This window comes from Nicotiana tomentosiformis, chromosome 3, assembly GCF_000390325.3.
Source record: "Nicotiana tomentosiformis chromosome 3, ASM39032v3, whole genome shotgun sequence".
Taxonomy (NCBI): Eukaryota; Viridiplantae; Streptophyta; class Magnoliopsida; order Solanales; family Solanaceae; genus Nicotiana; species Nicotiana tomentosiformis.
The window spans coordinates 99,052,774-99,076,268 of record NC_090814.1 but is presented as its reverse complement, the minus strand read 5'-3'; the positions used below and the strand labels follow the sequence as shown (position 1 = coordinate 99,076,268).

Below are 23,495 nucleotides of genomic sequence, written 5' to 3'. Positions count from 1 at the left end.
CGGGCTACCAAGGTTCTGTTCTTGAGCATAGGCGAGAACAAGGATCGAGGCTGGATGTGCAGGTTTGTTCGAGTGAAGACTTCGGACCTGATTCCGACTGAAAAAGTGCCATTTCCCGTAGAGTGGAACATGAAGCGTAAGTGTAATTTTGCTGTTATCTCCTACTGTTTTGCCCCTTCACTTTTTCCTCACTGATATCCCCCTTTTATGATGCAGCGGTTCCTTGGATACCTGGTGCAATTCCCGACCTCAAGAACTGGGTACGGGGTCTAGCTTCGACCTCTACATATGTCGAGCGCTCATGGTGTGATTTGTCAAAGGGCCGATGGGAGGCCAAAAATCATGATAAGCCTCTTTCTCGTATCTTAGGTAATTCAAACGAGATGCTCTCCATATACTTAAATCAATTTTCTTGTATGTAGGCCTGGGCAAAGATGCGGCTTTGAGGGCCCCGTCCGTCGAGGAAGAGGCTTCGGCCTCTGTTCCCAAACCGGTGAAGAATAATAAGAGAAAAATGGCCTCCGCTTCCGAAGATCCAAAACCGAAGACGAAGATGGCTCGTAAGCAGAGGAAGAATACCATCTCTTTGACCATAGAATTAGTTCTGCGTCTAAGGGATGAAGACGAAGAAGAAGAAGAAGAAAATGATGGGTCCGTGCTGGTGGCCCGAGTGAAGAAAACCATCGATGCCCCAAAGGCAGCTGAATCGATGGTGATTTATAAAGCTTCGTCTCTGACTGAGGAGATATCAGAGGAAGGTTCGAGCAGAGTCCCCGAATCGTTAGAGATCGAGGATGCTTCCCACCGAAGTCAACAAACGGTGGGTATATCAGAAAGGCCGGTCCTGAAGCTCTTCGAACTGAGGAGAACACCCCAAGCGAGTCGCTTGGGGCAATAGTAATCGGAGACTCACACACTCTCCATGTCTTTTCCGAAGGGGCGATACGAGAAGCCCAAGCTTTTGGGGGCCTCGAAGTAAGGTAGCCCGTAGGCTTAATAGTCGAGTGCGTGCTTTGCTCGAACTCGAAATAAGGTTATCCTGTAGGCTTAGTAGTCGAGTGAGTGCTTGCTCGAACTCAAAGTGATGCAGCCCGTAGGCTTATTAGTCGAGTGAGTGATTCGAACTCGAAGTAATGTAGCCCGTAGGCTTAATGGTCGAGCGAGTGATTGCTCGAACTCGAAATGATGTAGCACATAGGCTTATTAGTCGAGTGAGTGATTCGAACTGGAAGTAATGTAGACCGTAGGATTAATGGACGAGCGAGTGATTGCTCGAACTCGAAATAAGAGTAGCCCGTAGGCTTAGTAGTCGAGTGAGTGCTTGCTCGAACTTGAAATGATGTAGCCCGTAGGCTTATTAGTAGAGCGAGTGATTCGAACTCAAAGTAAAGTAGCCCGTAGGCTTAATGGTCGAGCGAGTGATTGCTCGAACTCAAAATAAGAGTAGCCTGTAGGCTTAGTAGTCGAGCGAGTGCTTGCTCGAATTCAAAATGATGTAGCCCGTAGGCTTATTAGTCGAGTGAGTGATTCGTACGCAAAGTAATGTAGCCCGTAGGCTTAATGGTCGAGCAAGTGATTGCTCGAACTCAAAATAAGAGTATCCCGTAGGCTTAGTAGTCGAGTGAGTGCTTGCTCGAACTCGAAATGATACAGCCCGTAGGCTTATTAGTCGAGTGAGTGATTCGAACTCGATGTAATATAGCCCGTAGGCTTAATGGTCGAGCGAGTGATTGCTCGAACTCGAAATAAGAGTAGCCCATAGGCTTAGTAGTCGAGTGAGTGCTTGCTCGAACTCGAAATGATGTAGACCGTAGGCTATTAGTCGAGTGAGTGATTCGAACTCGAAGTAATGTAGCACACAGGCTTAATGGTCGAGCAAGTGATTGCTCGAACTCGAAATAAGAGTAGCCCGTAGGCTTAGTAGTCGAGTGAGTGCTTGCTCGAACTCGAAATGATGTAGCTCGTAGGCTTATTAGTCGAGTGAGTGATTTGCTCGAACTCGAAATAGAGGATGGATTCTGAGACATGAGATATCGATAAAAAAAAAATTCTCTTTATGTCATTATACATGTGTTTATATTTCTGTACCAGGGATTGAGCAAACTATATGAGCATGGTTCGTTTTGACCATTTGGCTCTTACAATTTTTCCTATCGAAACCATGTTGTCATGAAGTAACTTTCTTGCTTCAAACTTGATAATACTTGATAATCGAACTTGATATATTCGATGTATGCCCCCTAGTATTCGAGGTTGATTGTAAAGAGGCCTCGGATACTGTTGAATTGTTTAGCACGATCAATGGTTGCCTCATTAAAAACCTTGCCTAAAAACCTATTTGGGATAAAACCAGTCTAAGGGAAAAAGAGTGCAACGCGTGCTTTCAGACTTAAGGCTTCGTGTAGAATAATCCATCCTTGTTCCTGATCGAACACCTGCAAGGGTTAGTTTCGAAATATAAACGAACATGGGAGGGTCGTACCTTAGCAGTAGTATCGTTTTAGGTGTGACACATTCCAATTGCTTGGTAGTTGTTTGTCGTTTATAATACCGAGCTTGTAGGATCCTTTACCGACGATTTCGAGTACCTGATACAGTCCTTCCCAGTTCGGACCCAGTTTTCCTTCATTTGGGTTTCGGGTGTTGAGGGTGACTTTCCTTAGCACTAATTCCCCGATTTTAAAATGGCGAAGATTGGTCCTTCGATTATAGTATCTTTCGATCCACTGCTTTTGGGAGGCCAATCGGACGAGAGCGACTTCTCGTTTTTCATCCAATAATTTGAGGCTAATATTCATAGCCTCGTGAATGTGACTCTTCTGTTGTATATCGAAATCTGGCACTGGGTTCCCTGACTTCGACTGGAATCAAGGCTTCGGAGCCATATACTAAGAAGAATGGGGTTGCCCCCGTACTGGACTTTGATGTTGTTCGATATGCCCAAAGAATTTCGGGTAGAATTTCTCTCCATTTTCCCTTAGCGTCGTTCAACCTTTTCTTTAGGTTTTGAATGATAGTCTTGTTCGTCGATTAGGCATGTCCGTTCCCATTGAGGTGATACGGTGTTGATAATATCCTTTTTATTTTGTGGTCTTCGAGGAATTTCATCACTTTGTTGTCGATAAAATGTTTCCCATTGTCACATGCTATTTCGGCGGGTATCCCAAATCGACATATGATATGATCCCAGATGAAGTCTATAACCTTTTTATCTCTCACTTTCTCGAACGCATGTGCTTTAACGCATTTAGAGAAATAGCCAGTCATAAATAAAATGAACTTAGGTTTACCTAGGGCCGATGGCAAAGGGCTGACGATATTCATTCCCCATTTCATGAACGGCCATAGGGATAGGACTGAGTGAAGTTGCTCTCCGGGCTGATGGATCATCGGTGCAAATCTTTGACATTTGTCACATTTTCGAACAAACTCCTTTGCATCTTTGTCCATATCGACCCAATAAAACCCTGCTCTGATTATTTATTGGACTAATGAATCGGCACCAGAATAATTTCCATAAGTACCCTCGTGAATCTCACGTAGGATGTAGTCGGTATCTCCTGGTCCTAAGCATACTGCCAATGGTCCATCGAAAGTCCTTCGGTATAATGTTCCATCTGCAATCAATGTGAATCGAGCAGCTTTGGTTCGTAGGGCCCTCGAATTTTTAGGGTCCGATGGGAGCTTTCCGTTCTCCAAGTATTCAATATACTTATTCCTCCAATCCCAGGTTAAGTTTGTAGAGTTTATCTCGGCATGACCTTCCTCGATCACGGATCTCAAGAGTTGAATGACAGTCCCCGAGCTGATCTCATCTTCCTCGACCGATGATCCCAAATTTGCAAGTGCATCGGCCTCACTGTTTTGTTCTCGAGGTACATGCTGTAAAGTTCATTATTTAAAACGGTGCAAAGTTACCTGTAGTTTGTCCAAATACCTTTGCACTCTATCCTCTCGAACTTCGAAGGTTTTGTTTACTTGATTTACCACCAGCAAAGAGTCACACTTGGCTTCAACGACTTCTGCTCCCAAGCTTTTAGCTAGCTCGAGACCTACAATCGTGGCCTCATACTCGGCCTCGTTGTTAGTCAACCCAGTAGTTTTGATGGATTGCCTAATAGTGCTACCCGTGGGCGGCTTTAAAATGATGCCTAGCCCGGACCCCTTCACGTTCGAAGCCCCGTATGTGAAAAGGGTCCATACCTCCCGATGATGTACCCGGTTTCAACAAGAGTTCCTTTTCAACTTCGGGTATGAGGGCTGGTGTGAAATCGACCACGAAGTCCGCTAAAATTTGAGACTTTATGATCGTCCGGGGTTGATATTCGATATCGTACCCACTGAGTTCGACGGCCCATTTGGCCAATCGGCCTGATAGTTCGGGCTTGTGCAAAATATTACGAAGTGGGTAAGTGGTTAATACGCATATGGGGTGACATTGAAAGTATGGTCTTAACTTTCAATAGGCGCTTATCAGTGCGAGTGCCAATTTCTCTAAGTGTGGATATCTAGTTTCTGCTTCCCCTAAGGTTCGACTTACATAATAAATGGAAAATTGTGTACCTTGCTCTTCTCGAACTAGGACACCACGTACCGCTATTTCCGATACTGCCAAGTACAAGTAAAGTTTCTAATCTGTCGTCAGAGTGTGAAGCAACGGTGGGCTCGATAGATATCGCTTCAATTCTTCTAATGCCTGTTGGCATTCCGGGGTCCAGGCGAAATCATTCTTCTTTTTGAGTAGAGAGATAAATCGGTGGCTTCGATCCGACGACTTCGAAATGAATCAGCCTAAGGCAGCTATCCTTCTGGTTAGCCTCTGCACGACTTTTACACTGTCTATGATGGTGATGTCTTCGATGGTCTTGATTTTATCGGGGTTGATCTCGATCCCCCGATTTTATACCATGAAACCAAGGACTTGGCCGAACCAACCCCGAAAGCACATTTCTCAGGGTTGAGCTTCATGTTGTATTTCCATAAAATATCGAATGTTTCCTGCAAATGAGCCAAATAGTCCTCTGCGCGCAGGGACTTAACTAGCATGCTATCAATATAAACTTTCATTGATTTACCTATTTGTTCATCGAACATTTTATTTACTAGGCGTTGGTAAGCAGATCCTGCATTTTTTAACCCGAAGGGCATTACATTATAACAATATGTTCCTTACTTTGTGATAAATAAAGTTTTTTCTCGGTCCTCCAGGTTCATTTGGAATTGATTATACCCAAAATAGGCATCGAGAAAAGTAAGGATCTCGTGGCCGGTTGTGGCATCGATCATGCGATCGATGTTAGGCAGCGGAAAAGAATCTTTGGGGCACGCCTTGTTTAAATCCTTATAATCTACACACATTCTAAGTTTGTTCCCTTTTTTAGGGACTACAACCACATTGGCTAACCATTCGGGATATTTCACTTCCCGAATGGACCCTATTTTGAGAAGTTTAGTTACCTCGTTCTTTATGAATGCGTGCTTTACCTCAGACTGGGGTCTTCTCTTTTGCTTCACCGGTTTGAACCTGGGGTCCAGACTTAGCCGATGCGTCGCTATGTCCGGTGGGATCCCTGTTATATCTAAATGGGACCAAGCAAAACAATCTATGTTATCAATAAGAAATTGAATAAGCTTTTCCTGAGTTCAGGGGTTAATCCCGTTCCCAGGTATACCTTTCGTTCGGGTAGGTACTCGATCAATATAACCTGCTCCAACTCTTCGACAGTTGATTTGGTGGCATCAAAATCTTCGGGAACGATAAAAGTTCGAGGGGTCAGAAAATCCTCATCTTCTTCTTCTACCTCCTGCTCCCTCGATTCGGTCGAAGCTGGTGGTTCTGATTGCTATTTGACGTCATGTTTACCTCCAATGTTCGACCTTTCCGAGGTTGATAAGGTTGATATCGGTGTTACCTCGTCAACCGCAAATATTTCCTTTGCAGCATGTTGCTCCCCGTATATTGTTTTTACACCGTCCGATGTTGGGAATTTCATCATCTGGTGGAGAGTCGAAGGGACTGCCCTCATATTGTTGATCCAAGGCCTTCTGAGCAGGGCATTGTACCTCATGTCACCCTCGATTACGTGGAACTTGGTAGCTTGAATGGTTCCAGCCACGTTCACCGGTAAAGTAATCTCCCCTTTAGTTGTTTCACTGGCCATATTGAAGCCGTTTAAGACTCGAGCTACGGGCACGATTTGATTTTGTATGTCGAGATGCTCCACGACCCTTGATCGGATGATATTCGCCGAGCTGCCTGGATCCACTAAAACATGCTTAACTTGTACTTTATTTAATAAGATAGAAATTACCAGAGCGTCGTTGTGGGGCTGAGAAATGTCTTATGCTTCTTCGTTGTTGAACGATAAAGTGCCTTCGGGCATATAATCCCGGGCTCATTTTTTCCTAGTGATTGATACTTTAGTGCGTTTGAATATGGGTCCTTGTGGAATGTCTACCCCACCGACGATCATATGAATGACATGTTGGGGTTCCTCATGTTCGTTTTTCCTGTTGGCGTCCCTTTCTCTGAAATGATTCTTAGCTCGATCGCTGAGGATTTCTCGAAGGTGGCCCTCATTGAATAGACGGGCTACCTCTTCCCTTAATTTCCTACAATCTTCGGTCTTATGACCATGCGTGCCATGATACTTGCACATCAAGTTCGGGTTTCTTTGGGAAGGATCGGTTCGTATGGGTCTGGGCCACCTAGTATCTTTGATCCTTCTGATTGCCGACACAATGTCCAATGCATCGATGATAAAGTTATATTTCGATAACCGAGGTGTTTCTGTGGGATCGACATACTTATCAAAACCACTTTTTCTCATAAGTCCCCGAGAATTCTGTCCTCGATCACTTCTTCGATTGTTCCGGACGGAATTACGTTCTGAACCATTGTTCCTTCGATCTGCGGTATATGGTTGATATCGGTCTCTGTTCGACCTTGAATCCCTGGCGACGTCTCTCTGGTTTTTAACTATCGACTTGTTTGGATGTACGGAACCGGAAAGGGCTCCTAATTGGTCGTCCTAGACCCTGATCTTTGATTGATATCGGTTGTGCACATCTACCCAAGTTACAGCTGGATATTCGATCAAATTTTGTTTCAGCTGACATGATGCTACCGAACTCCGCTCGTTCAATCCTTGGATTAAATCTTGAACGGCCCAATCATCTGTGACCGGTGGCAATTCCATGCGTTCCATTTGGAATCGGGATACGAATTCTCTCAGCATTTCATTATCCCTTTGCCTTACCTTGAAAAGGTTCGATTTCCTCGTTGCAACCTTTAACGCTCCTGCGTGTGCTTTTACGAAAGAGTCTGCTAACATGGCGAATGAGTCGATGGAGTTTGGTGGTAGGTTGTGATACCAAATCATTGCTTCCTTCGAGAGGGTCTCCCCGAATTTTTTCAACAGCACAGATTCGATTTCATCGTCTTCTAAATCGTTACCCTTGATGGCACATGTGTAAGAGGTGACGTGCTCGTTGGGGTTGATCGTTCCATTATATTTAGGAATCTCGGGCATGCGAAATTTTCTGGGGATCGGTTTTGGAGCTGCATTTGGTGGAAAAGGCTTTTGCACGAATTTTTTGGAATCCAACCTTTTCAACATTGGTGGTGCCCCCGGGATCTGATCGGCCCTAGAGTTATATCTTTCCATATTTTTATCGTTTGCTTCGATCCGTTTTGTGAGTTCCTCGAGTATCTTAGCAATTTCGGAATTAGCCCCCGACTCTTGCTCATTTGATCTTATTATTGCTGGCTCCATACTGTGGGTGATTTCTCGGGGTAAACTGGGTTCCGGCCTACTTGGTACCTGGGTTTGACTATGCAACTGAGCTATCGCTACTTGTTGAGCTTGCAATATTTCAAAAATCATACGTAAGTTGATTCCGTTTTCCTCAACGTTATGGGTTTCTCGAGCTGCAGATCGAGTACCACCATGAATGCTATTTTTCGGTTCAGAACGCAGGTTTGCCTCAATGGCCACATGCGAATTAACGTCTAATGGTACTTCGACTCGAGCTCCAACGGCGTCGACAAGTGGCATTCCGCCCTGGGCGTCAAGTTGTTGTTCTCACCTTGAAGGCCAGCTTCGTTGTCGATAGGTAAGGTCATTTAGTTTGAGAGCTCGTCGTTGCTAATCCAAAATCAAAGACACTTCCGAAAATAAGCGTAAAGTGGTATGTTTTTGTAGATTCGTATCGAATAATCACTATTATCCTTAGCCCCACGTTGGGATAAAATGTAATATTTATGGTAATGGTAGAGTCAATAAGGCATCTAGATAACATAAGTAGAATAATACTTGCTGTATATTTTACTTTTCTTATTTCATTTAATAAATTTAATTTCATTATCTATCATGTCATTAATTAGAGAAGCATGTTTGACAAATGATGATTGAGCTCCAAAAAAACACAAATAAATTGAAGAAAGAGTCAAAAGTTCCATAGTATAAAAGGTTGCATTTTTCTTTGCATGTCTTTGCCCAAACCATCCCCCACCCTTTGACTTTGGAGTTCCTGACTACCAATGTTTAACATTTTAGTTTTAATCAAACAAACACCTTGACCTAATTTTTGACGCAGACTAATCAGTACAAACATCATAAAGCATAAAAAAAGTCACTAGTAGAAAAAAACCAAAGTCCCCTCAACTGAAAAACTGACCCCCTTTTCACTTCATACAGTGGCATACCCCCCCCCCCCCCGGGCAAAACTCATAACCCAATCCACCTCTGCAGTAGTAGTATGTAGAGAGCTATAGAGTACAGAGGGTTTGAAAAATCACCATTGATCAAATCATACAGACTGACTTTGCAATAAATGCGAGCTAAAAACCAGTAGCTGTTTTCATCTGCCTGGTTTTCTTTTAACTCTCTTTTCATTCTTGTTTCTGAATATTCACCAAAAATGGCTCTGGTTAAATCTTGAATACCCCATTTTTTTGTTTATTAACTGATTATGGGATGTGTTCTTGGAAAAATAGCTGCCGCAAAATTCCGCCGGGGAACCAAGAATTCGAATGCTTCCGATGGTGTTGGGGTTCCGGAGGTTGATGCCAAGATCACTCAACCTCCACCGACGGCGCCGGCGCCGTCAGTGCCGGAGTATTACAGTCATAGAATATCAGGAAACTCGTTCACGATGAATCAGCAAGGGTGGCCGGCGTGGCTTGTTGCCGTCGCCGGAGATGCCATAAAAGACTGGACTCCCCGCCGAGCTAATACCTTCGAGAAACTCGATAAGGTAAAGAGTACTACTACTTCAGCGCAATGTACTGCGCTTTCATGCAGTACTTTTGCCGTGGGAAATGTTAACTATACGTGTGTGTAATAATGTTCCTTAATTGTATCGCAATAATAATGCATTCTTCGATACTACTAAGTAATAATGTCAGGGGAAGGTACAACTTCCCATTCGCGAGGTATAAGATATTAAACCTGCACTTTTTTTAGTCCATTTTTTTTACACCAATTCTCGCATTATTGCCCCCACTAATCTTGATTCACGCCGCATAAGGCCCATGTAATGGGAAGCTTTTTAATACATTCTTGATGTGCTGCAAAAGCAATGTACAATTTCTTGAACCTAGGGGTGGAATGCAAAGGAATTGATACTTTAGTCTTTGGTAGTTGTACCTTAGTTGTTAAGTTTGCCTGTTTTTATGTGTGGATGCAGATTGGGCAAGGCACATATAGCAATGTATATAAAGCAAGGGACTTGATAACAGGGAAGATAGTTGCATTGAAGAAAGTTAGGTTTGATACATTGGAGCCTGAGAGTGTGAAGTTCATGGCAAGAGAAATACTTGTTTTGAAAAAACTGAACCATCCCAATGTCATCAAACTTGAAGGTTTGGTTACTTCAAGAATGTCTTCTAGTCTTTACCTTGTTTTTGAGTACATGGAGCACGATCTCGCTGGCCTAGCTGCTGTTCAAAAAGTCAAATTCACTGAACCACAGGTTTTACTACCATCCCTTTTCACCTTCAGAAAAAAGTCGTTGGTCGATGTAGTTTTAACTTCATATATTCACTTGTGCGTTTAAATGCTTTCTTGGCTTTTGTCTAATGTATTAGTCACACACTTGATAGTTGGGTTCCCCCAAAACAGTGCGCTTACCTGATTATTAGTAAAGCCTAATTTGGTACTACTCTGCCAAAACACTTACTTTTGTTTTGTTATTCTGTTTTTGTAATTTGGTTTCCATTCTTTATGGAACCTGGTATATCTTCTCTAATTATGTAATGTCTTTTGTCTTCTAGCTTTCATTCTTGTGCTTTCTGATTTTACTGCTGGTCTTTTCTAGGCCATTGGTCCCGATCATGGTGGTTTGGGAATCCAATGCTGAGTTGTTTCCAGATATTTCATTTTAGAATAGTGCTATTGAGTGAAGTAATGGTACCTTCAATGAACTGAAATATCCCATCTACCCACTCAGCAAAGGGATTACCTCACAATTCTTTAATCTTCCTGTAAAAATTTCTTTTTGAACAATAGTTCCGCTTAAGTAGAACTATATGCAGAAAGTAGATACAGAAAAGACATTGGGTTTTCATAGTTTCATCTATTGAAAAGGCATATGGAATTTTCTTTACATGCTCTTCTTGAATGATGGATAAAGAAATTCAAATTGGATATATTGTTTTGTGTTATTCGTTATGCAAATGGTATGGGCTGAAAATACTGTTTAGATCATAGTGACATTTCTCAAATACGTTGCCTTGAAACAATGGATCATTGTTTAAGTTATCTGGTTGACGATTGATTTATCTGTCTTCCCAACTAGTTTGCGATTGAGATGTATTAGTTGTATTATCTTTTTAATGAGGAAGCCTAAAAATTTACGACTGGTATAGTCAAACAAAGAATTACTATAATACAGAAGAGTTGATCAGTTGAAGAAAACCATGTAAAAATACATCAAAATAAGAAAACCAAGTAACAATATTTATCCAACTACAAGAATACATATTTGATAGCTAAACAATTATGAATGTCACCTGAACAAAATGTCTGTTGTTAGCGACTAGCTGAGTTGTCTAGCTTATATATTATCGCAGGTAAAGTGCTACATGAAACAGTTACTCTCTGGTCTAGAGCATTGTCACAATAATGGGGTCCTCCACCGTGATGTAAAAGGTTCCAATTTGCTTATTGATAACGAAGGGATACTGAAAATAGCTGATTTTGGGTTAGCTGCATTTTATGATCCTGAACACAAGCAACCTATGACTAGTCGTGTTGTGACTCTCTGGTACCGTCCACCTGAACTTCTTCTTGGAGCTACACGTTATGGTGTTGGTGTTGATCTGTGGAGCGCCGGTTGCATTTTGGCTGAGTTACTAGCAGGGAAGCCAATAATGCCAGGCCGAACAGAGGTGTTTTATTCTCTGTGTTACTTGCTACATTTGATATAAGACTGACTTCTTATTCTCCAGAAAATCAGCTGTTGAGACTCTGATATGCTACATTTTAGGTTGCCCAAATTAATAAACTGACTTTCAAGCTACATAGCTGACTCTTTTAAATTGGTAATTTAACTTGCTTTATGGAACTTAAGCCAACAACTAGTATTTTTTTTTTTTAAGAAAAAAATTGATTCTGAAGCAAATAGTTAGGTTTGTTCAGTTGATTATTTACTTTCTTGAGGCACAGATGTCAAGATAAAGTGACTCACTTGGACATTCTTTGGCTGCTTAGGTTGAGCAACTCCACAAAATATTTAAGTTGTGTGGCTCTCCATCCGACGAATATTGGAAGAAATTCAAGTTACCAAATGCTACTCTTTTTAAACCACAGCAACCTTATAAACGCTGCATTGCCGACACATTCAAGGATTTTCCACCCTCTTCACATCCTCTGATTGAAAAACTTCTTGCTATTGATCCTGATGAAAGAGGCACAGCAACTGCAGCTTTGAACAGCGAAGTAAGTCATCCGATAATCTTAAAAATTAAAAAAAGATGTTGTTATACCTTAGAGGTGGCTAAGTTTGATGTTTGATGCTCTGCTCGCCTGTTAAACTGTCTTTTTTTCTGATTTCGAAGCGGCATTTATTAAGTTCGGGATTCTAGTTCGTTTAAGTTACCGGGGTTCTAAATTAATAATTTATACATATTCAATAAATTTCTTAAGACAAATACAGGGTTTGGACCAAAGTTAGTGGGTTCGGCCGAACCCGTAACCGAAGCGCTAGCTCCGCCCTGCACTGTGCTCACATGTACTTAGATCTTAAGTTGTACAAGTCAGTTGCTGTATTCTATTTCTGATATGAATACTTCTGCTATCCAGTTTTTTGCAACGGAGCCATATCCTTGTGAGCCTTCAAGTTTGCCAAAGTATCCTCCTAGCAAGGAAATGGATGTAAAACTGAGAGACGAAGCAGCCAGGAGGTGTGTTTTAATCAATATTGAAATATTTTTTCACCATTGGCTTGTCATCCACTGAGACCTATTTTCTTTATAGGCAAAGAGGTTTGCACGGAAAAGCTCAAGCTGTTGTCGATGGCACCAGGAAAGTGAGAATTCGTGAGAGAGTTAGCCGTGCAATTCCAGCTCCAGAGGCAAATGCAGAACTCCAACCAAACTTAGATGTAAGTGAGACTAACTTTATCCTTTTTCTCCTTAATCTGCATGTTGCTCTTGTCTATTAATCTTGACTGTCACGTCATGCCATGGAAGTTGCTCACTATATTAGAGAATGGGACCGACAACGACGTTGAGCAAAAGTTCCTTTGTCATCTGATATTATGCTTGTTACAATTTTAAACTCTTATATGGAGTGTTTGCTCTTGTTTGATGCTTCTAAATAGTGTAAAACATCAGTCTGTTTCCTCCTAAATCTCTTTGCTTCACCGTTGGTACTCATTTGCCTACATCCTGACTCCATTCTTGCCTACTAGTCCTTTCTCTGTCAATTTCTTAGTCTTTTCGTCATACTCACCCCACTTATTTTTCTCCAGAGGTGGAGAGTGATGACACAGGCCAATGCTAAGAGTAAAAGCGAGAAATTTCCTCCGCCACATCAAGATGGAGCAGTCGGATACCCTCTTGATGCATCACACAACGGTCCTGTATCATTCAGTGTAGCTGATGCTTCTTTTACTTCATCAAATTTTGATCCAAAATCACGATCTTTGAGAAGTACAACAACTACAGCTGGGACGTCGAGGCAGAGGAGAAATAAGAAAGAAGAGCCTCATATGGCTCCTTCACGTAAGCTTATCCATGCATTCCTTCCATCTTCTGTTAGGCTATCTATAGATATGAGACTGAGGGGTAGAGCTTCTGTTTCGGAGACATTTAGTCACCATAGATAAGAGGAAGATTCCCAAAGCAATAAATTTTGTGGCTTCAAAGGGGTTTTTCTTTCCTGTTTTCGGTACATGCAGCTTCCCTTTTGCTTGTTATTGTATTCCATGTAATTATTGAACAGTTTTGTGTATGATTCGAAATAGATGGATTTGGGGTCATAATTTACACCCAACATCTGTTGTATAGTTGCAACTCATAATCTGATTGCAGCCTTTACGTAGTTGTTCTTTGTCTCGTTGGTTTCTCATATTCTTTCAGCTTTACTTTCGTCTCTTTGTATTAGAGTTGGGCGTTTTTATGCTAAGAATTTCTAAGTTGTTCCACACCCTGGTAGTTGCCTGAAATTAACTCAACATTTTCCTTTATATACACAAGTTACAAAGCTTAATTACGATTTCCAGAGCATCTTGATGAAACTTTTGAATTCTTAGGATTAATGTTTATGTGTCAGTTGAAGTAATATGATGTTAAAAGTGAAAAATAACTACCATCCTATAAGTGAGGGAAGTCATTTTCCCCCTTTGATAAAAATTTGTCCTAGAAAACATTTTGTAATAACCAAACACCAGAAATAACTTCCTCATGAAACACATTTCCTGAAATATGATTTTTGTCATACCAAACAGAGACTATAAGTTTATGAAAACTAATGCTCAGCACCGTTTAGTTCGCTCGATTTTGCAGACAAGACTTCTTTTCTGGTTCTGGTTCTGGTGCAAATGTTGCCCTCAGGAGTTTAGAGTGTTCATACATTAAAATTGTGTAACTAAAGCTATGCCCTGCTCCTTTACAGCGAAAATGAGAATTTATGTGAAGTTCCTGTATACACTCTAATAGAGAGCATTTTCAAGGTAACTATGGATCTATTAAGCTACCCAGTTTTTCATGCCAATCGTGTAAATCGTCAAAATCTCATACTAGTAGAATAATCTTTAGGTTATTCAATAAACAGAAACTTAAAAAGTTACACCAACTGATATATGTCATTTGCAAGCCCAATTCTCTTCGAAAACTGGATGGGTGTTATTGATCCCGGATTTGCCGCTAGCAAATACTAATACAACAAGAATAGATAAAATTATACATATCAGCATGGAGTTTGTTCTCGTGAGTAGAAACTCAGCAACGAAGTTGCAACGAGGTCTACTACTTGCTCTTCTACTAGTAGAAGTATGTATTTATCTTACAGAACATTTGGCAACACCAGTGAAAAGGAGCAAATAACCGGCAAAATTTATTTTCTACAAGTTTTATTTCAGATATCACTCACTATTTTAGTTTCACTTTAGCTTCTTCTTCTTCTTCCTTTTTCATGGTTAAACTAAACTTCTCAGGGGATGGTAAAGCCAGAAGCATCCACTCTCAGAAAGATAAAGAATCAATATCCACATAGAGGAAATAAAATGCTTAAGACTGGCTTGGTAGGCTTTGTTTCTACCAAGCTTAAGCAGTTGCAGCCATTGGAACTCATTTTGCCGCTCTGTAACATGCCCTCTTTGCTGCACGGACAATATCTTCAACCTGTACAGGCAGATTCAGATATTTCAGAAGGCAAGACAACCAGTGGTGTCAACTGTTATTAGCAATTCACCAATAGATCTATTCCCCATGAGCTTCTTGGTTTATCCACTGTTCTTACGTGAACACCGTTACACCTTCAATGTTCACACATATAGCTGTCTGTGTGTTCATGACATATGACCCTTTTTCCGGAGTTGATATGATAGACTTCATGAAGTTGCATACACTTGTGTTAATCTCTCAGTATAATTTGTCGCAAACTTTTTTCCATTTTCTTCTCCCTATGCTACAAATGATAAGATGTGGCAAACACTGCATTAGTTAGTATGATACGAATACTAACTATCTTCTACCAACACACCCTCTCTCTTTCCAGAGTACATCAAACACTAATCTTTCAACATCATTCAGTTATGCCATCATTGTAAGAGAACAGACAGTTAAACAGATTCTCATGTCTTCTTTTCGCCCTCCACTCCCAACCCCTTTTGGGTTGATAAAGCACCATCATCACTAATCTTTCAACATCATTCAGTTATGCCGTCATTCTAGAGAACAGACAGTTCTAACGGCTTCTCATGTCTTCTTTTCGCCCTCCACCCCCACCCCCTTTTGGGTCAATAAAGCACCCTTGTCCACCCAGTTTATGGTCATATTTGCCATTTTTACCACAAGCCATAACTAGGATAATATGAAAGCTGCTCCTATTTACCGGTAAGGGAGGAAAAAAGGGTGGTTACTAACCTGTGGAACAGCCATCCTTTCCAGATTTGCTGCATATGGCATAGGAACATCAGCCCCAGATATCCTCTCGACTGGGGCATCAAGATACTCAAAACTATCCTCCACCACAGATGCACTGATACAAAAGGAATTTATAGTCTAGTAAGCTTGATTGACCAAAAACAGGAACAAAATAAAGCTCTTTTCTGCTTTCTTTCTTTGCGTTTTTTTTTTGGGGGTTGTTTTGGGGGGGGGGGGGGGTGTTGTCGCACAGAATTAAAATAGAATCAGGGTAAAAGTCTGTTTAAACCAGATCTCAGCTCCAACACCGTGTTGTGGGAACCCTTCTTCTACAGTTACAAGTCTGTTGGTTTTCCTCACGGAAGCATTAATGGTGGGTCTATCAAGTGGACGGATAGAGCGTAAATTTATGACCTGTTGACCCCCAAAAAAATAGAAAGACAAAAAGGAAAAGTGAAATGAAGCTGGAACGCTTTCGGCACATTAACATTTTAAAATTTAAAGGTAAAACTGGAATATGAACTCCAGGATTCTCACATACCTCAGCACTAATTCCTTCTTTTGCAAGAATTTCAGCAGCCTTCAAAATTCAAAAGTTATGTGGAAATGAATGATTAGAGCCAGAAACAGTGACATGCACATTCTCTATGCAACATCTAATATGGAGTACTAAATCCGACCAAATTTTAATATTTGATGAAATTCAGAATACAGAAGCGGATCATGTGTTGCAGAATAGGATTAATCAGTAATGTGTTCCGAAAAACTCAAACACTGATACAAAAGGACAGACGAACCTTAAGAGCATAACCGACCATCTTTGAGAAAGCAGTAATAGTGACATCCTTTCCTTCACGTTCTATCTGCCAATGTTTGTAAAATAAGGAACAGCAGCAACATATAAATATAAGAAACAATGACAGAAAGCAGCACTTGCCTTAGATTTTCCAATGGGAAGACAGAAGCTAGAATCAAGAGCTTCAGCTGAAACAGGAAAAGACTCGCCATATCTGCATCATTCAAGTCATACGATGATGATAGATATTAGAAGCAGAAAAGTGTATCACTTGAATAACTAAATCAGCAATGCAACTCACAGCAGTTCATTTTCCAGAAAAACAACAGGATCTGGATCTCTGATAGCAGCTTTTAGCAGGCCGCGAGCATCTTCAGAAGAGTATGGAGCTAGCACCTTCAATCCAGGACATGCACCATACCATGCGGCATAGCACTGGAAAAATAACAAATGGAAGAAAAGTTGGGCTTATAGTAATTTAGATGCATATGACATACAAACATGCGAACACCTCAATGTAAAAATGACAAAATTCTAGCATCCTCTCAAAACAACTTCAAGTTGAAGTAGGAATGTAGGATTGTGGTCAGACTAATGTACAATGCTGTTCCACAAGTTGTTGGCATGCTGCCTCATTGATCCTTTAGACCAAGTAACAATTACTTGTATTTCACCAGGCTAACTTAAACCATGTCACTATTGACTCATTACTGGAATGAAAGCACCACATACCACATTGAGTAGAAGATTTAACTGAAGGCAACAACTTTTTACACATCCAATAGAAACCAAGAAAATAGTATAAAACATCAATATTAACATTGCCATAGTTCTTCCAGTTTATCTGCCGATCCATTAACTGGCACACAATAACTTTCAGTTTCAAACAAAGATTAAATATTTACTGCAGCACCTTTTAACAAGAAGCTCACGTGATGCTTAGCTTGGTTTAACCTCTCCAACAGCCATACCAGGAAACATAACAAGCCGCATTTCAGTTGACAGACATACCTGAGAATGTTGGGCACCAACTCCAGCTGCGGCGCCATTAGGACCCCTGAAGACGATGGGGACTGATATCTGACCGGCAGACATGTAGTTTGATTTTGCAGCAGAGTTGATAATATGGTCAATTGCCTGCATGAGTTCCAGAAAGAATATGCCTTTGGTCAGCATTCAAAAGGTATATAAACCATAACTCAAGAAATACAGACAATATAACAAGTTTGTACAAATATGATTCTAACATGCCGAAACCAAAATGTCATGATCTGATGCAGTAGAACCTCTTTTTTTATTCAAAGAGGAAGACTAAGATGCAGAAAGAAACTTGGCAGGACAAAGTAATAACAATCCTCATTCCTCCTAATAGAACATCTTTAGGAAGCTATTCCTTCCAATTTGGAAGGAAACGAGCCCCATATAGTTATATGCCATTTGGCCAACAATTACTTGATCGTATAGCATGTGTGACAACCCAGCTAATCACAATTAAGCTACAGTTTCATGCATCTTAGAGCTATAAATTACCATAAGAGACATCAGACACCTTGCATCATAATGATTGAACAGAGTTAAATATAAACAAGGACCATGTATTAACTTCCCAGATAAACAAGGACCCAGTATTAACTTCATAGTTTTACATTCAAGACTGTTAACACTAATTCAGAAACAAAGCATTTGTGTTACCATCCTATGTTATATTTAGTTCAGACCACAATTTCCTTCACTTTAAAATTAACATAATATTCTTGCTGTGTTGGTAATGTCATGCATTCTTGTTTGCAAGATTTTAGTGACAACAGAAGCAATGGGCATCCAGAAATAAAGAAAGCAGAAGAAAATGTTCAATAAATGCAGCCTGTCTCAGAGGCTCAAAACCAAAATACCAAATCGCCTTTTGTCCTCAAAGACTACAAATCTAACCCCTCCCTCCCTCCCCCTTTGGCATTTTGTTTGCATTTCTTTGCACTAAATTAAATACAATCCACACAAGACACAATACGGAAACGATGGGTTATACCATCTCAAATTATTAATCCGACTCCAAATTTATCATGCCATAATCCAACCTCTTACAAGTTATGCTTGTGACAAAATATACCACTCAACAAGCTAAACATCATTAATGACAGCAGTTAACTGATACAGACAGCTACCACATGTGGGCCTCTGTCAATGATATTGGTGGATGGTTTTTGCATATTTATGTCTTTATTTAAAAAATTCAAAAGAACATAGTATCCGAGAGAACAGAAGTCTGACCTGCATTGAAAAGTTGAAAGTCATGAATTCTACAATGGGCTTCAGACCATAGTAAGCAGCACCAACTCCAATTCCGGTAAATCCAGCCTATAAAACAACATAAAATGTTATGAAGTGCCTAACCATACAAATTCACCCACAACAGCAGCTAATTAGTAATTGAAGCCCAAGGATCAACCTCGGTAATTGGTGTATCAATAACTCTCTCTGGACCATATTTATCCAACAGCCCCTTTGAAATCTGAAAACAAAAAAGAAAAGAAAAAAACAAAAGAAAAAGGTCAAGAACAAAGAACAAAGCAAACTTCATTAAACAAAAAATAAAGGTGAAAAAAGAAAATCTAACCTTGTAAGCTCCTTGATATTCACCAACCTGAGTCAACACAGATTTTTGAAGAGAATTAAAATTAAAGATTCAATTTTTGCCTTCCAAAAAGTTAGAAAAATACAAAAAAATAATCGTTTATACCTCCTCTCCCATTATAAAGACCTTTGGATCGGCAGACATCTCTTCATGTAGAGCAGAATTTAGAGCATCACGAACAGTCATCTACACAAGTTTTAATATAATGACGTTTTATCAACAGAATTAAACATCAAATAAACGTATTGGAGTGCGAAATAAAAGTAAAAAAAAAAATCACCTCTTTAGCTGCTGAAGAAAATTTTCTAGATGCAAACACCCTGCTTCTCAACATGAACTGGTTCATATTCTGAATCCCAAAAAATAAAAAAATTATTCACAAATAAAAATATCAAGTACAAAAACAAAGATCAAAATTTAGTAAAGTCCTCACCAAAGCAGAAATGCCTCTGTTGGCCATTCTTCGACCTATAATTCCAGACATATCCACTTCCTTATTAGCTAATTAATGCCCTAATGACAACCACAGGCGAATTAACATAAAAATGATGGATTAAATACCGACAGAAAAGTTTGAATAATTATAAAATTCGATCTGGGGCATTGGGTAATGAACCTGCAGATTGGGTGTTTGGTGGAGACAAGCGCAAACAACAGTCGAAACGAACACAGAGAGTGAAAGATCGGGAATGTTAGAGAGAGAGAGAGAGAGGAACGTTTAGCGAGGCTTCTTTTTATTAAGTACTAATAAAATAAAAAAAATATTGTCGTTGGCAGCCTGGGGTTGAAGGGGAAAAAAAGGGAATAGTATGAATAAATTTATAGCACTCATAGTTGTAATAATTTAAAATAAAAATAAATATTACTCAATTAAAATTAATTATAGAATTTTATATAAGTATTATTTTTAGTATACGTGCGTCGTGTGTATGGTGTCTATCAATTAAAAATATATACATTGACATTAAAATAAAATATAATATTTATTTAAATGATGAAAATAATTTTTCTCACACTAACATAGTAATGGTATTCAATATCTTCCGAACATGCATAGATGATGAATTGAGTTAAATTAGTTGTATATTATTTGTAATATAAATATATTAAATTGTGTCTCACCTGACATTTCTTTATGAATACGTTTTATCTTCTACGATTTCATCCTTATTTCTTAAAGTTTGCATTTTAACTAATTTAATTATTAATATAGTAACTGGTTTTATTTTATATTCTGATTTCTTTTAATTCAAATACTTAATTATCTTTTTTAATTACTAAAAGTGATAATTTGTTTTTTGAGGATTCAAATTATTAATATTATCTCATACCATATGTTAAATAATTAATTCTAACTATATTTTTATCCCAAAAATTCTCTTGTCAAATGATTAAAAATCGAACTTTTGCACTTTATATTTGTCGTAATATTAGTAAATGGCTTTTATCAATCACTTTTCTTTCTCTCTGTATCTTGCTATTATTAAATATTTTTGTTATTATTTTTCTAATTATGTTTAACATCTATATTAATATTTATATCTAAGTAAATTAGTGATCGAAGAATAAAACTAATAGTTAGTAGACCAATCTCACATAGACTACTCAATTTGAGATAAAGGACAAAGTAAATTCTTCTTCTTTCTTTAATCTTTATTTTATTTTATTTTATTTATATCATAATTGTTCACCTAAAATTTTGCACAATTGTACAATCTCTTTTGTACTATAAAATATTCAATTATAGAAAAGTCAAATGCAAAAAGATTTGGTGTTACTTAATTATACCGTAAATGTAAAATTTATATAACGTAAAACTTCAATGATTTTAAAGTCCTAATTATAAGAGAAAAAATTAATAAGTAATAAATCTGATTTAATTTAAAACAACTAAATATTAGCTAGGAGAATAATCAAATGACTGTTTTGTCTAGTGTAAATTCTATTTTAGAAAGGTTAAAAAGGTGAACGATGGATGGACTCCGCCACCTTTGAAATTTTAAGACTTCCTGATGATACGAATAATTTTTAAAATTATAGGAAAACAAAATGAAAATTTAGAAGTTTCAAAGTTTCAAATATACTAGTTTAGCTAAACTTTAAAATATTATATTCTAGTTACAAGTTTACGTAATATGGTTTTTGCCGAAATAAAACCTTTTAAAGGATATAAAAGTTGGTCTAAAAAGGAAATAAATAATAATAATAATTTTATCCAATATGAAATTTATTTTTAAAGGATAAAAAGATTATCAATTCATGTTGGGATTTCGTGCTACTCCATATCAATGATTAGATAATATAAAAAAATTATACAAAATATTATTAAATAATATATTTGAGTTATAAAAACAAAGATTCAATATATATAAAATTTTTAAAAGGAATGAATATCTCTCTACTCTCCTGAGACACGCCGGATTGAAAAAATTTATAATTTATCAAGCATCCTCGCTTGTATGTAATCTAGCAATAGGAATATAATGTGATGACCCAAAATATCATCTTTAAATTTAATAAGTAATTCTATATTCTAAGACCTCAAAAAATACTATTTATCATTCCTCGACTTGCGTGCGTAGTCCGTACAATTTTCCGAAAAAGTTTTATGTGAAAAATGGATTAAAATGGGAAATAGAGCTTTAAAACTCAACTAAATTGACTTTGGTCAATATTTTGAGCAAACAGACCCGGATCAGTATTTTAAAAATTCTGATAGGTCCGTATCGTGATTTGGGACTTGGGCGTATGTCCGGAATCGAATTCCAAGGTTCCTAGCCCGAGTTATGGAATTTTGATGAAAAATTAAAAGCTTGAAAGCTTAATGATTTCTAAGAAATTACTGATGTTGGATTTATTGACCTCGAGTCCGTATTTTGGTTTCGGAGCCCGGTATAGGTCCACTATAATATTTATGATGTGTCTACCGAATTCGGATGTCCGGTTGTAAAAATATAAGTTTTCTTGAAAACTTCCTTTGATTTGGTATCCGATTCGTAGTTCTAGGTGTTATTTTGGCGATTCGATCGCGCGAGCAAGTTCGTATGATGTTTTAAGACTTGGGTGCATGTTTGATTTGGAGACACGAGGGATCGGGTTGATTTCGGGTGGTTAACGGACCATTTTTGGACTTGAAAAAAACTGCAGGAATCTGCTTCTCGTATCCTTCTTCGTGTTCGCGAGAGGTGGCTCGCGTTCGCGAAGAAGAAACTGGAGGCAGGTGAAATTTACTCTTCGCGTTCACGAAGAGGGGGACGCGTTCGCGAAGGGAAGATGGCAGTATTCATCGTGAACGCGTGGAAGCGTTCGCGTTCGCATAGAAAGCGAGGCCTGGCCGGGCACCAAACGTTAAAGCTTCGAGTTCGCGTAGGGTGTATCGCGTTCGCGAAGGCCAAATTTGGCAAGGCTTCGCGTTCGCGACATTGCCTTCGCGTTCGCGAAGAGCAAAGTTTTGGCAGCACAAAAATGTGCTTCACGAACGCGAGGCACTGACCGCGTTCGCGAAGGGTAAAAATCCGAGAAACGGAACTTAAGTTCTCGAAATGGAGTTTCGACCCATTTTCAATTCTTTCCCATTTTTGAGCTCGGGTAAGGCGATTTTTGAGCGATTTTTACGGAAAAATATTGGGGTAAGTATTCTTTATCCTATATTGATTATATTTCATGATTTCATACTCATTTATATCATGAATCCGTGAATTTATGGAAGAAAAATTAGATTTTTATAAAATCTTCCAAAAACGAAGATTTAAGATTTGAAGGTCCATTTGATATCGCAATTGGACAAATTTAGTATGGTTGAACTCGTATCGGAACGGATATTCGGATTTAGCAAGTTTTTTTGAGATTTGAGACGTGGGTCTCACTGCCGAATATTTTAATAAATTTCGGATTTTTATCCGAAAAATTTGTAAATTCATATGAAATTAATTCCTATGATTCGTATTGAATATATCGAATTGTTTGTGAATAGATTTGAAGATTTTGGAGCCAAATTTAAAAAGAAAAGTTGTAGTTGAATAATTGATTGGAATTCACAAAGCGAGGTAAATGTCGGGGTTAACCTTGACTTGAGGGAATAGAACCCTTAAATTATTTATTATGTGAATTGCATGTGAACGACGTATAGGCGAGGTGACGAGTGTCTATACGTCGTCAAATTAATTGTTTGCCTGCTTACTTGAAAAATTATAAATTATTTTTAATCATAAAATAATTATTCTAATAATTGTTTCTCTCTTATTCTTTGTCAAAATATTAATTCTTGAATTCCTGCATTAATTGTTACATGCTATTTAAATTATGTGTTTTAATTGTTATTTGACATTTAGCATATTAAATATTAAACTACCTATTCCCTCCGTGATTTCTATAATAAATTGCTAATTATCATTGTTTGTTTCATAATTAAATTATAATTATTGTATGCTTGTTGTCTTATGATTTTATATTAATTGTTGTGTTTATTGAGGAAT

At 38.7% G+C, this 23,495-nt stretch overlaps 2 protein-coding genes and 1 long non-coding RNA gene across 5 annotated transcripts; 1 reads left to right on the top strand and 2 right to left on the bottom strand.

The window, feature by feature from the left end:
• Positions 1 to 8,638: 8,638 nt before the first annotated feature.
• On the top strand, positions 8,639 to 13,547 carry LOC104115509 (probable serine/threonine-protein kinase At1g54610). 2 transcript variants are annotated; one of them, XM_009626167.3, is made up of 7 exons: positions 8,641 to 9,258; positions 9,691 to 9,975; positions 11,075 to 11,392; positions 11,715 to 11,942; positions 12,306 to 12,406; positions 12,480 to 12,606; positions 12,976 to 13,547. In XM_009626167.3, exons 1-7 carry the CDS (start codon positions 8,974 to 8,976, stop codon positions 13,330 to 13,332), a joined length of 1,701 nt encoding a protein of 566 aa, XP_009624462.1. In that variant the 5' UTR covers positions 8,641 to 8,973; the 3' UTR covers positions 13,333 to 13,547. The 2 variants fall into 2 exon arrangements, with proteins under 2 accessions (XP_070053423.1, XP_009624462.1); XM_070197322.1 differs by lacking the exon at positions 11,075 to 11,392 and having other exon boundaries at positions 8,639 to 9,258.
• LOC138907120 (uncharacterized) lies at positions 11,267 to 11,826 on the bottom strand. Its single transcript, XR_011414870.1, has 2 exons — positions 11,692 to 11,826; positions 11,267 to 11,479 (listed from the first exon to the last, which is right to left on the bottom strand). It is a non-coding gene; the product is annotated as an uncharacterized lncRNA (long non-coding RNA).
• A 779-nt stretch (positions 13,548 to 14,326) lies between the features above and the next one.
• On the bottom strand, positions 14,327 to 19,797 carry LOC104115510 (pyruvate dehydrogenase E1 component subunit beta-1, mitochondrial). Of its 2 annotated transcripts, none has more exons than XM_070197323.1 (15): positions 19,637 to 19,797; positions 19,454 to 19,533; positions 19,301 to 19,369; positions 19,126 to 19,206; positions 19,003 to 19,029; positions 18,835 to 18,897; positions 18,657 to 18,743; positions 17,400 to 17,525; positions 16,690 to 16,823; positions 16,526 to 16,602; positions 16,390 to 16,451; positions 16,134 to 16,172; positions 15,882 to 16,006; positions 15,593 to 15,707; positions 14,327 to 14,848 (listed from the first exon to the last, which is right to left on the bottom strand). In XM_070197323.1, exons 2-15 carry the CDS (start codon positions 19,502 to 19,504, stop codon positions 14,795 to 14,797), a joined length of 1,110 nt encoding a protein of 369 aa, XP_070053424.1. In that variant the 5' UTR covers positions 19,505 to 19,533; positions 19,637 to 19,797; the 3' UTR covers positions 14,327 to 14,794. The 2 variants fall into 2 exon arrangements, with proteins under 2 accessions (XP_070053424.1, XP_070053425.1); XM_070197324.1 differs by having other exon boundaries at positions 14,798 to 15,134.
• Between the last annotated feature and the right edge of the window lie 3,698 nt (positions 19,798 to 23,495).